Below are 15978 nucleotides of genomic sequence, written 5' to 3'. Positions count from 1 at the left end.
TTAAAAGGATCTTCATCATGATACGCTGTCAAAAACCTGTCCTAGAAAGTAAGAAGAAAAGTGCCTGTGAGCAGATGTAGTAGAAGCTCCACTCCTGTGTCCGGGAGATTTCTCAGGAGAACATGGTATAGGGCAGTGGTCCCCAACCTTTCTGACCTTGAAAACCACATTAAGGTCTGAGAGAGTAGCTAGCCACATCCAGCTCCCACCCCCTCACAGTAACAACACACAGAGCCCCCATTACTGTTAAAATGACAGCCAAAGCTTCCCCCAGAAATCACACTGAGGCATTATACAAAGATCCAGAGGTTCCCACAATACCTCCATTCGATATTCTCGCACCAATAGCTCCCACCACACTGATGCATCCAGATTGAGGTACCTCCTCTGACAGTTAGTATCATACGGTCTCCAGCTTGCCATACTTAAATAATCTCCAAACCACCAAGGACAGAATATGTACATTTAGATCTTCTCTTTTGTGTAGGGCTACTCAAAAAAAAAAAAATCACAACCTGGAGACCTGCTCTTCATAGTTGTTTACTAGACCTGGTGCTAATCCACCAAGCTGATGAACAGCTTGGTCACAGGTTGGGGACCCCTGGTATAGGGTATCTCCAGAGCGCAATACCCGTTGTGAGAAAACCTGCCATACCCCTGTACAATAAGTAAAGCAGGAAAAATATCCAACAAAATCCAATGTGAGTAGCAAGTGAATAAATTAAAACTTGGCCTTTATTGGGTATTGGTAAAAAACCGTTATTGACGTGTATAAACAAAGGACAGGAACCTCGGTGAAGGAGGGGTGACCCTAAACCAACAACAAAAATTGGGAAGGCGGAAGGGGATTATAAAACACTGACAGGGTCTAAGGTCCTATTGCACATGACCCAATAGACTAAAAAATTGTAGTTTTCTAATAGAGGATATAATCTATATGACCGAGAAACATTTTGAATTTAAATCTTCAAGAAATGCTATGATTTATCAGGCCCCTCCTTCACAGAGGTTCCTGTTTGTTTATACACGTCAATACCTATTTTTTTACCAATATCTAATAAAGGTTGTTTTAATTTATCCACTTGCTATCCCCAGATTGCAGCAGCTGCTCAGAATTAAAAATTAAAGACTGGATAGATGTGTAATTGGCTTCTTCTTACCTCGGCGCACTTATTATCTCTAGCGTTAGATCAGACAGACAGGTTGACAGCAGTATGAGCAGCTGCTTCTTACTTCAGAACCCCTGTTATCTCCAGAACAGAAAGACAAGGCACACTGCAGTGTGGGCGGCCTCTAGTTTCCTCAGCACCCCTGGTATCTGCAGTATTGGATCAGACAAATAGGGTGGACAGCAGTGTGAGCAGCCTCTACTTAACTCAGCACCCCTGATACCTTCAGTATTAGATAAGACAGGGTGAACAGCAGTGTGATTAGCCTCTCCTTTCCTCATCACCTCCGAATCTCCAGTATTAGATAAGAAAGAAAGGCTGGACAGCAGTGTGCTCAGCCTCTCCTCACCTTAGTATCCCTGGTATCTCCAGTATTAGAATAGATAAACAGGGTGGACAGCAGTGTATACTAACCTCATCACCCCTAGTATCTCCAGTGTTAGATCAGACCGACAGGGTGGACAGCAGTGTGAGCAGCCTCATCTTACCACAGCACCCATAGCATCTCTAGTATTAGATCAGACAGACAGGGTGGACAGCAGTGTGAGCAGCCTAGTCTTACCTCAGCACCCATAGCATCTCTACACTGTGTTCCAAATTATTATGCAAATTGGATTTAAGTGTCATAAAGATTTAATTGTTTTGTTTTTCAAATAAACTCGTGGATAGTATTGTGTCTCAGGGCTCAATGGCTCACTGAAATCAATCTTAAACACATGTGATAATTAGTTTTCCAGGTGATTCTAATTATAGGAAAACTACTTAAAAATGATGTTCCACATTATTAAGCAGGCCACAGGTTTCAAGTAATATGGGAACTAAAAAGGATCTCTCTGCTGCTGAAAAGCATTAATTAGTGCAATACCTTGGACAAGGTATGAAAACATTAGATATTCCACAAAAACTTAACAGTGGTCATCATACTGTGAAGAGATTTGTGACTGAAACAGAGCACAGACAGAGTTCATGCAAATAAAGGCATAATGAAGAAGGTTTCTCCCAGACAAATTCATGGGATTAAGAGAGCAGCTGCCAAAATACCATTACAAAGCAGCAAACAGTTATTTGAAGCTGCTGGTGCCTCTGGAGTCCCTCGAACCTCAAGGTGTAGGATCCTTCAAAGGCTTGCTGTGGTTCATAAACCTAATATTCAGCCACCCTTAAACAGTGTTCACAAGCAGAAATGGTTAAAGTGGGCCCAGACATACATGAACACTAATTTCCAAATAGTCTTGTTTACTGATGAGTGTCAAGCAACCCTGGATGGTCCAGATGGATGGAGTAGTGGATGATTGGTGGATTGCCACCATGTCCCAACAAGGCTGCGACGTCAGCAAGGAGGTGGAGGGGTCACATTTTGGGCCAGAATCACGGGGAAACAGCTGGTAGGATGCTTTAAGGTTCCTGAAGGTGTGAAAATGACCTCTGCAAAGTACTTATAGTTTCTGACTGACAACTTTCTTCCATGGTCTAAAAAGCAGAAATGTGCCTTCAGGAGCAAAATCCTCTTCATGCATGACAATGCACCATCTCATGCTGCAAAGAATACCTCTGAGTCATTGGCTGCTATGGGCATAAAAGGAGATAAACTCATGGAGTGGCCACCATCTTCACCTGACCTCAACCGTACAGAGAACCTTTGGAGTATCATCAAGAAAAAGATCTATGAGGGTGGGAGGCTGTTCACATCAAAACAGCAGCTCTGGGAGGCTATTCTGACTTCATGCAAAGAAATACAAGCAGAAACTCTCCAAAAACCAACAAGTTCAATGGATGCAAGAATTGTGAAGATTATATCAAAGAAGGGGTCCTATGTTAACATGTAACTTGGCCTGTTAGGAGGTATTGGAGTTACCGTAATAGCTTTTTTGTTCAGTGGATGTGACCTCCTAATGCTGCAAATTCCACAAATCAGCATTTTCAGTTCTTTAAAACATCAAATGTTCAGAAATTCTACTGTGCCTAATAACTTGGAACAGTGCATTTTGAGTTTTTATATATTTTGGAGATTATACTGTTATCATTGGGAGGTTTCTTCAATAAAATTCGATGTATAATCTAACGGGTGATGACTTTTATTAGACTGACTGTCATTTGCACCGACCATTTAGGAAAATCCGAGAAAAATATAATTTGCATAATAATTTGGAACACAGTGTAGTATTAGATCAGACAGACAGGGTGGATAGCAGTGTGAGCAGCCTCGTCTTACCTCAGCACCCGTAGCATCTCTAGTATTAGATCAGACAGACAGGGTGGATAGCAGTGTGAGCAACCTCGTCTTACCGCAGCACCCGTAGCATCTCTAGTATTAGATCAGACAGACAGGGTGGACAGCAGTGTGAGCAGCTTCTTTTTAAATCATTATAGCCACTGGAAACACATGTTACTAATGAAAGGAAGTGACAGAACTTCCTACTGCACATGCTCAAAGCCACCTGTGGTATTATAATTATAGGACAGGTTTCTGTCACCGTTCCAAGCCTGCTGCCATTTTATCGTACTCTGTTTATTATCTCCTTAGATAACACTAGTGAGTTTTAAATTTAGGAATTTGCTTAATGACATTTTCTTTATTATTTTTTTTTCTTTTATTTAAGAACCCTTTTTAAGAATAACAATTTTTTTCTCTGAAACATTGCTACAGTTCTAAAATGAGACCCTGGAACATAAATAATACTTTCTACATGCGCATATGAGGTGGATTTTTGTTTTGTATTCTTTATTGAATTGTTTCTGAGCCTGAAAATGGACATGGCTTTGTAAGTATACATCCTTATCTCTTGCTTTGGAGTACCAAGCATATTAATTAATTATACAGACCATGATCATGAGCACTGTGGGGGAAACTAGCATCTACATCTTATGCTGATTGCTGAAGATCCAAGCAATGGATATTCGGTCATTGGTTTAGCAAGGAAATTGTTTGACAGCACAGGTTTATCCAAACCACATACTCTTTAAAGATGAACTGTCGGCAGTTAAAAAGTGATCAATTTTTGCTTACCTGAGTAACGTATATACTTGTGTATAAGCAGAGTTTCTCAGCAGATTTTTTTTGTGCTGAAAATTCCCCCCTTTGCTCATACATGAGTCGTTGTCCCAGTTTACAGTGGGGGATGGGGAGCAGCGGGTCACAGCAGGTAGGAGCCGTTGGCTGTGGCTAAATCTTGTACCCGCTGCTGAAGAGAAATGAATATTCACTGCACTGGCAATGAATATTCACTTATAGCACGCAGAGTTACATCCGCAGCCACCAGCTTCCAGTATAACAAACAAAAAACATTCTACTTACCTTCCCTGTGCGCCCTCGCAGCATCTTGTTCCGGCTTCCAGCAGCTCCTGCGGCCGGGAGATCACGTGTACCTGCTCATTAAGGTAATGAATATTGTAAGTAATGAATGAGATACTGCGAGGGCACGCAGGGAAGGTAAACAGGACGTGTTTTTTTTGTTTGTTTTTTTAATGTCTTTCTTATGGAGGCCATACATTCAAGGATGGGGATAAGGAGCCATGCAGACAGGGATGGGAATAAGGAGCCATTTGCCGATTTTAAAATAACTTTGCCAACTTGCATTACTATCATATTAGGTAGTTTATCTTGATCCTGTAAATGTGTCATTGTCTCCTACAGCCCTGAATATCGGGAAGGATACTAAGGTCTGGTATACAAGCTATTTTAATATAACTACCCTCTCCACTGTCGCTTTCCTGCTTTCAAGGAACCAGGGAATATTGATATTGGTCCTCTCTTCTGCGCTTAGAACTTTGCCTGACTCTTCTTTTAGCAGCCTCTATGTCTTATTAATGATTTTACATGATCAATGATCCGCAGAATAAAGAGACTCCTATTGGAAACCTCACACATTTCTTTCCATTTCTTTCCAGAGTTATGCAAGAAGCAGCATATGTGCATATAACTATATAGAGAAATTTATGTTCAAGTAACTCTGGGAAGAATCTGTTGTACTCCTTTCCCTTACTAATTTCACATCTTCTCCATTCACAAAAATTCTCGATAATCTCCATAGTGGAATAATCTGTTCTAGTAAAAGGTTTTTTTTTTTTTTGTTTTTTTATGCATTAGGCTTTGGGAACCTCTTAACTTTTCATAATAATGTGTAATATAAATATATGTACCGTATGTATTTTAATATATAGGGGATATATATATAGATTTTAACATCTATCAATCTATACATATATTTATTAAAATATATATTTAAATATATGAATAATATATATTCAGTCTTGATTCAGATGTGACGCAAAATATATGCATTAAATTGAAAATACACCATGGCAAACTATTTTTAATGTTTACTTAGTTGTGGAAATTAAAAATAAGGCATCTTTTAGTCATTTAGTCATGCCAGTCTTTCTATCCCCTAGTTCTTGCTATGTAAGTTTAATAGATCAGCAAAAAGAAAGTGACAGATGGAATAGAGCCATATAAGAATAGTTCCCAAGTTGTACAAATGGTAATGTTATGGTGTATTTATGTATTTATTCTGAATAAAAATTTAATCCGGTCCTTGAACGAATGGCATTTTATGTATTAAGACCATAATAATGGATTTTTGTTCTGTTATCTACAGTGCACCATCCTGGAAAATGCTTGTCTCAGACCAATTCCACCTTTACCTTCACCACCTGTCGGATTCTGCACCCGTCTGATGAACTCACACGAGTCACTCCGAGGTCAGATATTTCTTTAGCCTTTGGTATTATTTGAGGATTTGGTTTTATTAAGTGATTTTTTTTTTTTATTAAATACCGTGCAACATTTCAAACATTTGTTACTATATTGAGTTCTGCAGTCCAGTGGTTTACATCCGGAAATCACTTGTGGGCGGCCACTGTTCTCTTACAACTCCCTCCACTCCAGTAAAGTGTGCACTTAGCGTCCTCGCGCTCTACCCTTCATGATAAGGCAGAGCATTCCTGAAATCTTCCTGAAAGCTGTACCGTTACAGCCGCCCCATCCTCTTTATTACCTCCATTCACCTCTATGATCAGTGCTGGGTAGAGCATAGGAAACTGCAGAATCCGTCTTCTGTTACAACCTCAGCAATGCTTGAGCCTAGAGAAGGGAGTAACACACTAGACACCCGGTATCAAATATTAACTTGTTCACTGCCATAAACCACCAGGAATACAGACCTAAATCCCTTTACTGCCCTAGAGCATTGGGAATCCTTACATAAATCACTTCACTAGGAATCCTGACATTAACCACTTCACTGCCCTAGGACCCCAGGTATCTGAACAGTAACCACTTCACTACCCTACACCACCAGGGAACCTAATATAAACCATTTCACTGCCCTTGACCACCATTGATCTCAACATAAACCTCTTCACTTTATTATAACACTGAGGATGCTGACATTATTTCCTTTGCTGTCCTAGACGGGGCATCCTGACATTAACCATTACATGTTAGCAGAGATCCTGACATTAACCCTTTCACTGACCTAGATGACCAGATAGATCGATAATGACATCTTTACTACTCTAGACAGCTTAATTTTCGGGCCCTAAGAAAAATGGTAATTATTTGATGCTGTTCTGCGTTGTCCACTTAGGCTGGTTGATGGTACCCCCATCATGCCTTGTGGAAGAAGTTTGTCAGAACTCTAGGAAAATGTCATGACTAACATATTAAATGGATGGCTCTGACATAAGCCACAATGTAGATCGCTGAATGGAAAAGCCTTGTCTCCTGCAATATCCCATATAGAAGAAAAAAGGAATACAGGTCCATTCTTTGCCCACACATTGGGTCAGTGGAGCTCTATGGATACTTTACCGTATGCACTGGGAGCTTTCCCTAGGCATGCCATGATGTGTTCAGATGTGATGGCTTTCTTGCGCTCCCCTGACTGATCACACTATACGCATACGTCTGAGGAGCACGTACAGTACCGCTGACATACATTACTAGTGCAGACCCCATGTGGAACCATAATGTAACTTATGTGCCATGGCAGAGGATTGGATGACGGTCCATTTGCTGAGGAACTTGTGGTTCGTTGGGTTTTTGGTGTTTTTCAAAGGCAAGAATAGAGCTGCAGATACCACTGGCATAACAGAGCTTAAAGGGGAGTATCACAGGTTTTTTTTTTTTGCCATAATTTGCCAGACCAGTTTTGCCTGGTTTAGGCTACATTGATTTAGACCCCTCTTTGGCTGCTGTACTCTGTGATGGGATAAATTGAGTTTTTATATACAATTTATGATAACATTTATTTTAGTAATTGCTGATAGTCACTTACTCACACATGGTTCTTCGCAGGTCTTTTGGTGAAGATGAAGAAAGCACTTTATACCAGGTTTTGCGGAGAGGCGCTATAGGGCAGACTCTATGACAAGCATGGCAGGGGGTGAGCAGCATCTTGGGTGCAGGGTCAGGTTGAGATGAGTGTGTGCCCCCATCATCCCAGCTAACCTAGACAGTCACAGATCTGTCAATCTAACCCCACTAAGATCCATGTAACTATATGATTATCATGTGTGATATCGTTCTAATGAAATACAGAAAAGATTTATCTGGCTCACCTGCATGTTGTCTTGTATATTTACATATGAAAATAATCAGCTTGGTTTTGCAGTTTTGCTGTATTTGCACAGACATGTTCAGTTTTCAGACTTCCAAGTAATATTTGATAAATGAAAAGTGGCTTGTACCATTCTTTTAAGCGATCTTCTGTGCACTTTGTGCAAGATCTTCTGAAAGTTTTTTGTCTTGTCTATGTTTGTATTGCTCCATAGTACCTGTAACTAACCGCTTTATAGAAGTTGCATCTGCGCTCACCAATATGACAGTACAGAAATGGCATATCTTCATTCTTAAAAATCAAGCAATAATTTGACCATGACAGTATTAATACTACCTGTAATGTGATGCTGTCCCTTTGTGTGATAAGCTAAAATGTTTGAAAATTAATGTAATGAGATTTTTGATAGAAGATATTTTCTTTTTTTTTTCAATGTTCCAAATAAAGTGATAAAGGAGATTGTTACTATAATATAATATTTTATGGTAGATAATATAGGGAGAAAGCACACAAACGTTAGCCATTGCTGACAGCTATGTCAGTAAAACCTAATTCAGACTGAGTCATGTACATATTCTGTCCATGGTTATAATCTTATGAAGCTGTTCACATGTCACAAAGGCATGTCCGCTTTTGATCGGCGTTCTAATATAAATTACCATAGTCTATGGGTCTGTGAAAATCGACAGCACACCAAGGACATCTGTGTGCAATCCATGATTAACATTGGAAAGGATAGCAGATAATTTGCAGGTTTATTTTTTTGTACATGACCATCATAAATTAACATTGCACTCAAAACACTGATGAACAATGGTCCATTTTTTTTACATACAATAAAAATCAGAGATATCTCAATGAGCCCTTATGGTGTTAGTGCGAGGACTACATACAGACCAGTATTGTCCTCATGGCTTCCATTTGTAATGGAGCCATGGCGACTGTAACCTTATACCAAGAATCCATACATACACTGGTGAGCTCAATGAAATTTGTCAGGATTCCAGTACTTTTCACCCTAAAATTTAGGTCTACCAACTGCTAGTCTTGTTCAAATATGCCAAAAAGCCCAGTGGAAAATCATAAAAATAAAAAAACCCACACAAGCAATAAAGCCTTCTTGGTGTTCCCCCACACCGGACTGATACACAGTCTGGTAAAAAATATTTTTGATATCTTCTTATGCTGCGAAGCAATGTCACAGAGGAAACTGATCTGTGATAAAGATTTTCAATGCACAACTACAAATGGATATATTTGCAGTTAATCCACGGCATTTTCCCAGCAAAATCGGCAGCAGGTCAATCCCATGTGAAGGTACCCTTAGGAGTAAATTTTGTGACCTGTGCAGCAATAAAATGTAAAATTGTTTGTGTCAAGATGAAACCATTGCAAATTTAACGTGAGATGAAAATAAGTGAAAGTTAGATTGTTTCCCAGAGACTAAGTATGTCAGTAAGCATGTGGACTGCATGCACTAACCGTATACTTCTAGAAAAAATGTATGACGTTTACTGATTCCAGTTGTGTGGGGTTTACCTTATTGGACTCTGTAATCATTTGCCTTCTCTTTGTGTCTTTGTGTTCTGCAGCCTTAACTCAGCGCCAACTCCAGCTTGTGGCATCTTCAGCAATCTAAAATCAACGCCAGCAAGCACCCCATGCACACCGAGACGCCTCAGCTTGGCGGAGTCTTTCACTAATCTGAGAGAATCTACAACTACTATGAGCACATCTCTTGGATTGGTAAGGCTCCTGAAGGAAAGGGGTATTTCAGCAGCTGTGTACAACCCGCAGAGTTGGGACAGGGTTGGGAAGACTTCCATCATTAATCAGTCTCTTCCAAAAATGACCGTCATACCTTCCACTCCTCCAAATTCGCCTATGCAGACGCCAAGTTCTTCTCCTCCATCTGTAGACTTCAAATGTACCAGCCCACCATATGACAACTTTCTGGCTTCTAAACCTGCCAGCTCTATTCTGAAGGAGGTGAGAGAAAAGAAGAATTTACGAAGCAGCGAATGCCAAACTGATGTTTCAGTGTCCAATCTAAACTTGGTAGACAAGGTGAAGAAATTTGGAATTGCCAAAGTCTCAGGACCTGCACAAGCATCTTCTGCATCTGCAAGTCCTATTCTGTGTGGTGCCCAGGGACCAGTGCGGGCGGCATTTGGTCCTGGTACTCTTATACAGGAAGGTCTGCCTGCTGTAACAAGTGCTATAGGTGGAATTCCGCTAAACGCGGGAATTCGCAGAAATCGAAGCTATCCAGCTATGGTAGGATCCAGCATGCAGATGAAAGCACCATCAACACTGACACCAGGTATACTGATGGGGACTAAATTACCCAAACAGACTAGTTTACGATGAAGAACATCAACTACTGATGACTAGTTCACCAGGTCAAAGGCTGTTTGCTTTAGCCCTGCATTTTATCTACTGAACATTGTGCACCTAGAGCTCGTCTATAAAGCCAAGACTTTTTCTGGATCCTTCCATCTCCGTCCTTCTTTTACCTTGTACTGACAAATCAACATTGTGCCTAGATCAGAAATGGAGAGTGTACCTTCTATAAATATGTAGATACATATACTGTAACAAAAATTATTTTACCGATTGGAAATGGTAATTTACCGCGTTTGCTGTAGTATTGTAGATATTGACAATAATGTACATTAAATTAATGGGGGAAGGAGGGATATCGTATGCACTGAACCTAAAAGGACTGTTGGGACGGGCGAATGCAAATGTAGTTTTAGTACCTAAGTACCGACCAAGGTTTTTATTTCAATGACAAGGAAGTTCTAGCTTTGGAAGGTGTGATGTATCCTTAAGGCACTTGAATATGTTGTCACTGTGTTGATCCATGCAATACACGCAGATACTTTTTACAAGACTGATAAATGATATATTCTTACTAAGGCTGAAGAGCACTGGTCTCAACCATAATGAGAAGAAACACATAGGTGATTACTGTATGCAGTACTTTCAGTTCATTTCATGCATTTTAACTTTTGCAAACAGGATAACACTATTATGGAGATGGCCCATTGATTGGATAGATAATTATTTGACAAAAAGGCTCCCAGTATTAAATTAAAAGTTTAGCAACATAACAAGGAAAAGGTTTTGTACACATGTCTCTAAGACTATAGCAATGTGGCTGCGATAGATCTGTTACATAATGAATATAAATGGCTACTGATCGACCTTATTGATTCATAGTGGTATCAGTCGGGACTAGTTGAGGTTTTTGTTGTTTTTGATGGCAAGTGCTGCAAAATTTTACCAGCGGTGACCGAAACTTCCAAGCATGCCCTAGTACAGTCAGAGCCTTTGTTGCCAGGTAGTATGGGGAGTATTGTATATAGCCACTTGGCCTTTTTACTTTTTTGATTTCTTTAATTTTGGGTTATTTTCAAATCTTGCTTCGTTGTCACCCTAATCTAGTTTATTTTTTTTTTCACCAACACCTGGGACCCATTTTAGATTTCGAGTAAAAAGGGATTTACAGCTCACAAAATGAACGCAGGATAGAACCATCCTAATGAAAATAATACCGCTACATACTGTGCTTGAAAAGGAAGGTTGTAGGTTAATGAAGGATCTAGTTTTAGATTTATCAATGTTAAAGCACTATTACAGTACTTTTGTTTTTCTTTTTTCATTGTGTAGGTCAATTGAGTTTTAAAGTATTTATGATATGAATGGGGACATTACAGCCATAACATGTTCATCCACACAAGGCCAAACAATCCACGGATGGTCATTTCAAATTCATTTATTTTAATATTTAGTCTTTTTTTTTTTTACTTGTTTTGTTTGACATTTCACCAGATATGATGTTTTCATTGTCTATCTTGTTACCTACACCACTTATTATATCCATCTGAATAACTGCAGTTTTAATTTTTTATTTGCACATTATATTTCTTCTTTGCGTAAAGTAAGGAAAACAGTATAGGAAAATAGGACTATCCGCGTAATGTGCGTTTTTTTCTGCTAAGTATTAAATGCAGGTTAAAGCCACCAGATGGGGAAATATAGTGAGGGGAATGCACAGGATAAACCAAATGTCTTTGAAGGGACCCTGCTGTATACAACGCTGCCTTTGGTTCATCCATATACTGAATCCTTATGGCCTCTCATGCTCAATGTGAATTCTTGCAGGTGCTGTTCTATGTGATATTTAATATCCGTGTATTGCTGATGCTGGGACAATTTGGGACAAATTTCATTTTCTCAATCATTAAACCTGATAATCACTTGTAACCACTCGGCCTACAGTATGAGATATTTGGATCCAAACCATCGCTATACACCTGTAGAGCAAGAAGTTAAGGCTCGGACTTTTTACTCTATGGCATCAGAGGATGCTATCATTTAAGAGGTTACTGAGCAACAAGTGGGCATGATGGGAGTATCCCCCTTGTTTTTTCATATTATGGACTCCTTTTGGTTTTGGTAATGTGTGCCTATTGCAAAACAAATTATCTCAACTATATTTTTATCAGAATGTATCTTTAGGAAGAAATTAGTCCAATGAATTATTGACTGTACGAATCATGAAGCTCCTATTGTGCTCCCTGAGTTCTTAGATATAACCAATGAAAAGTCATTACTTCTCAAATCATAAACTTTGCAAACTATGTGTCTCGGTTATTTTATGTTGAACTTCAAGGTGATATCTGGGGCTAGAGGTTTTTTTGTTTTTTATAACTGTTGGCCTAAGAACGAGCCACCTGCCTATGCTACCCGTGCTGGTTTAGAGTAATTATGGACTGCTCCACATGGAGATTCTGCTGTTTCACATCAAAATACCAGCTCTTTTTCTTCTCAGCTGCTGTGTTGATTGTGTGTCCCATTATTTGTAGTGGCAGTCACATCCTGTCAACAGAACAGAAGAGAAATAGCTCCTCTGTTGATGTGTTGCCGGCAGGAGCGTTCCGTTAACACTGCGAGCCAGCAGAGATATGCAGTGGGCAAAACAGGCAGGTAGTTTGCAACTCTGTTCTACTACATGCCTTTAATCCGTAAACAAGACCTTGGATTCAAGCATGAAGACATATGTATCATGTGCATCTTATCCCAATCCTGATACTAGCTTGTTTTTAGTTTCAAAATTGGTCACTTTATAAGTGTGTATGCATAATTTGCCAATATGTAGTACTGTGCAAATATTTTAGGCAGATGTAGGAAAAATGCCGCAAAGTGAGAATGTTTTCGAAAATGTGTTAATAGTTTTTTATCAATTCACAAAATGCAAAGTGAATGAACAAAAATAAAATTTAAATAAATAAACACTATTTGTTCTAACTAGTAGCGATCAGCAGATATGCTTGGATAAGGTATCTGCCTAACAAACAGGAAATGCCTGCATGTGTTGCAGCTGTCAAACAGCCTCAAGATATGCAGCCCGGGGGACACGGACATATATTTCGAGCACTCCTAAGTCACTCGGTTAGCACCCGAGCAGCATGCTCTGATAACGTTATCCAAACACGTTTGCTCATCATTAGTAACTAGCTGTTGCCTTTAAAACCGCATCAGTTCACTTGCACTTTGAACACAGTTTTTGAAGGAACTCTGCCGGTATGTTGTTCCAAACATTTTGGAGAACAAACCATAGGTTTCCTGAGGATTTAGGCTTGCACAAATCCTTCTGGCTCTTCGTCTAACAGCAGACACTCGATGTTGCTATCAGGTCTCTGGGGGGTGCATATCATCCCTTCCAGGACTCTTGTTGTTCTTTTATACGGAATGTAGTTCTCAATGATATTGGCTGTATGTTTGCGATTGTTGTCCTTCTTCAGAATAAATTTTGAGCCAATCGGACGCCTCCATTAAGGCACCTCGGCCCAACCTAGAGATGTTATCTGCAGTGTACATGATTTTTCAATTAAAGAGACTATTGCCAAATTTAGGGTTGTGAAAAACTGGATCTCGAATACAATTATTTCCTCACTGGTCTTGGGTTGTGCTTTAGAAGAGACTCCATCTCAGCCTGCTATTAGCCATCTGTATGATCACCATGCTACATACAGAGTAAGCTTCCCTTTCAGACATTCAGTATTTATCAAATGCCTGGATTTGCTTCCACTTGATAAAGTAGGCCTCTCATCGCTAGAGATGGGCTAACCTGAACAGTAAAGTGCAGCATCCATACTGAACACCTTCTGTTTGGGTTCAGCCCCCAGAACACCAGGTGTTTGTCGTGCTGTCAAGTGCATGACATCATGGCAAACACTGCTTCTGATCGGCGGTAAAATCATCACCACCGGTCAGACAGCCGCGGTTCCCACACTGTCAAATGCCCGCATGAACCCACAGCTGTGATTGGAGGTATAAAGTTTATCTCCGGTCACTGGTGTCAGCTGATGGGGCTACTGCTCCCATCAGCTGACTCCTGCTGCCGCTAATAACAGTGAAAGCAGGGGAGAGGCCTGATGGGAGTAATCATCAGCCGGCACCTGCTCTTTAACATTATAAATATATATATATAGTAATAGACTCAAACTCACAGATAATACATGGGTTTCATATGGTACATAATGTCCCTGTGGTTTTTTGTATCTACCCATAAAGTGCTGACACGGTAAGTGTATACTCCCAATACACATATATACCACCAAAAAATGGAGTTCCATACACTGAGTAAAAAGATTATATAAAGTTTATTGTAAACATACAAAAATAATTCTAAATAAATAAGCAATGAAACAAAAAAGAGGCCCTAGTACAAATCAAGTGAAACCTGAGCATAAACATCACAGAACAGCACCATGGTGTAAATAGTATATCATTACTGTATAATGATCACACATGATGCTTCATACTGTATAATTGCCGCACATGATGCTCCATACTGTATAATGACCACACATGATGCTCAATACTGTATAATGGCCACACACATGATGCTCCATACTGTATAATGGCCACACACATGATGCTCCATACTGTATAATGGCGGCACATGATACTCCATACTGTATAATGACCACACATCATGCTCCATACTGTATAATGACCACATGTGATGCTCCAAACTGCATAATGGCCGCACATGATGCTCCATACTGTATAATGGCCGCACATGATGCTCCATACTGTATAATGGCCGCACATGATGCTCCATACTGTATAATGACCACACATGATGCTCCATACTGTATAATGACCGCACATGATGCTCCATACTGTATAATGGCGGCACATGATGCTCCATACTGTATAATGACCACACATCATGCTCCATACTGTATAATGACCACACGTGATGCTCCAAGCTGCATAATGGCCGCGCATGATGCTCCATACTGTATAATGGTCGCACATAATGCTACATACTGTATAATGACCACACATCATGCTCCATACTGTATAATGACCACACGTGATGCTCCAAACTGCATAATGGCCGCACATGATGCTCCATACTGTATAATGGCCACACATGATGCTCCATACTGTATAATGGCTGCACATGATGCTCCATACTGAGTAATAGCCGCACATGATGCTCCATACTGTATAATGACCACACATGATGCTTAATACTGTATAATGGCCACACACATGATGCTCCATACTGTATAATGGCCACACACATGATGCTCCATACTGTATAATGGCGGCACATGATGCTCCATACTGTATAATGGCCACACATGATGCTCCATACTGTATAATGGCGGCACATGATGCTCCATACTGTATAACGACCCCACATGATGCTCCATACTGTATATTGGCCGCACATGATGCTCCATACTGTATAATGACTGCACATGATGCTCCATACAGTATAATGACCGCACATGATGCTCCATACTGTATAATGACTGCACATGATGCTCCATACTGTATATTGGCCGCACATGCTGCTCCATACTGTATATTGGCTGCACATGATACTTCGTACCGTATAATGGCCACACATAGCTACTCCTACACACACGGCTGTGCTCCGTACACTTTGCACACACGGCTCCGCTCCGTACACACGGCTCCACTCCATACGTCTCATACACACACGGCTCCGCTCCGTACACCTTGTACACATTCAGCTCCGCTCCGTACACCTCATACACACACGGCTCCGCTCCATACATCTCGTACACACGGCACTACTCCGTACACACCGCTCCACTCCATACACATTGCACACGCTGCTCCGCTCCGTATACCTTGCACACACACGGCTCCGCTGCGTACACCTCATACACATACGGCTCCTCTCCATACAT

General features: G+C 40.3%; 1 protein-coding gene across 11 annotated transcripts in view; it reads left to right on the top strand.

The window, feature by feature from the left end:
• The window catches only part of TRAK1 (trafficking kinesin protein 1), a 239844-nt gene extending 227464 nt beyond the window's left edge, over window positions 1–12380 (top strand). For 10 of the 11 annotated variants that reach the window (XM_069730123.1, XM_069730122.1, XM_069730118.1 and 7 more), the window contains 2 exons: window positions 5768–5870; window positions 9322–12380. In XM_069730123.1, coding sequence (XP_069586224.1) covers window positions 5768–5870; window positions 9322–10099 — 881 coding nt within the window. In that variant the 3' untranslated portion in view covers window positions 10100–12380. Of the gene's footprint in view, window positions 1–5767; window positions 5871–7467; window positions 7556–9321 lie in introns of those variants that run through there. The other variant, XM_069730125.1, reaches the window with a different exon arrangement.
• The last annotated feature ends 3598 nt before the right edge of the window (window positions 12381–15978 follow it).

This window comes from Ranitomeya imitator, chromosome 6, assembly GCF_032444005.1.
Source record: "Ranitomeya imitator isolate aRanImi1 chromosome 6, aRanImi1.pri, whole genome shotgun sequence".
Lineage (NCBI taxonomy): Eukaryota > Metazoa > Chordata > Amphibia > Anura > Dendrobatidae > Ranitomeya > Ranitomeya imitator.
The sequence above is the reverse complement of the archived record's forward strand: the minus strand, read 5'-3'. Positions and strand labels throughout refer to the sequence as shown.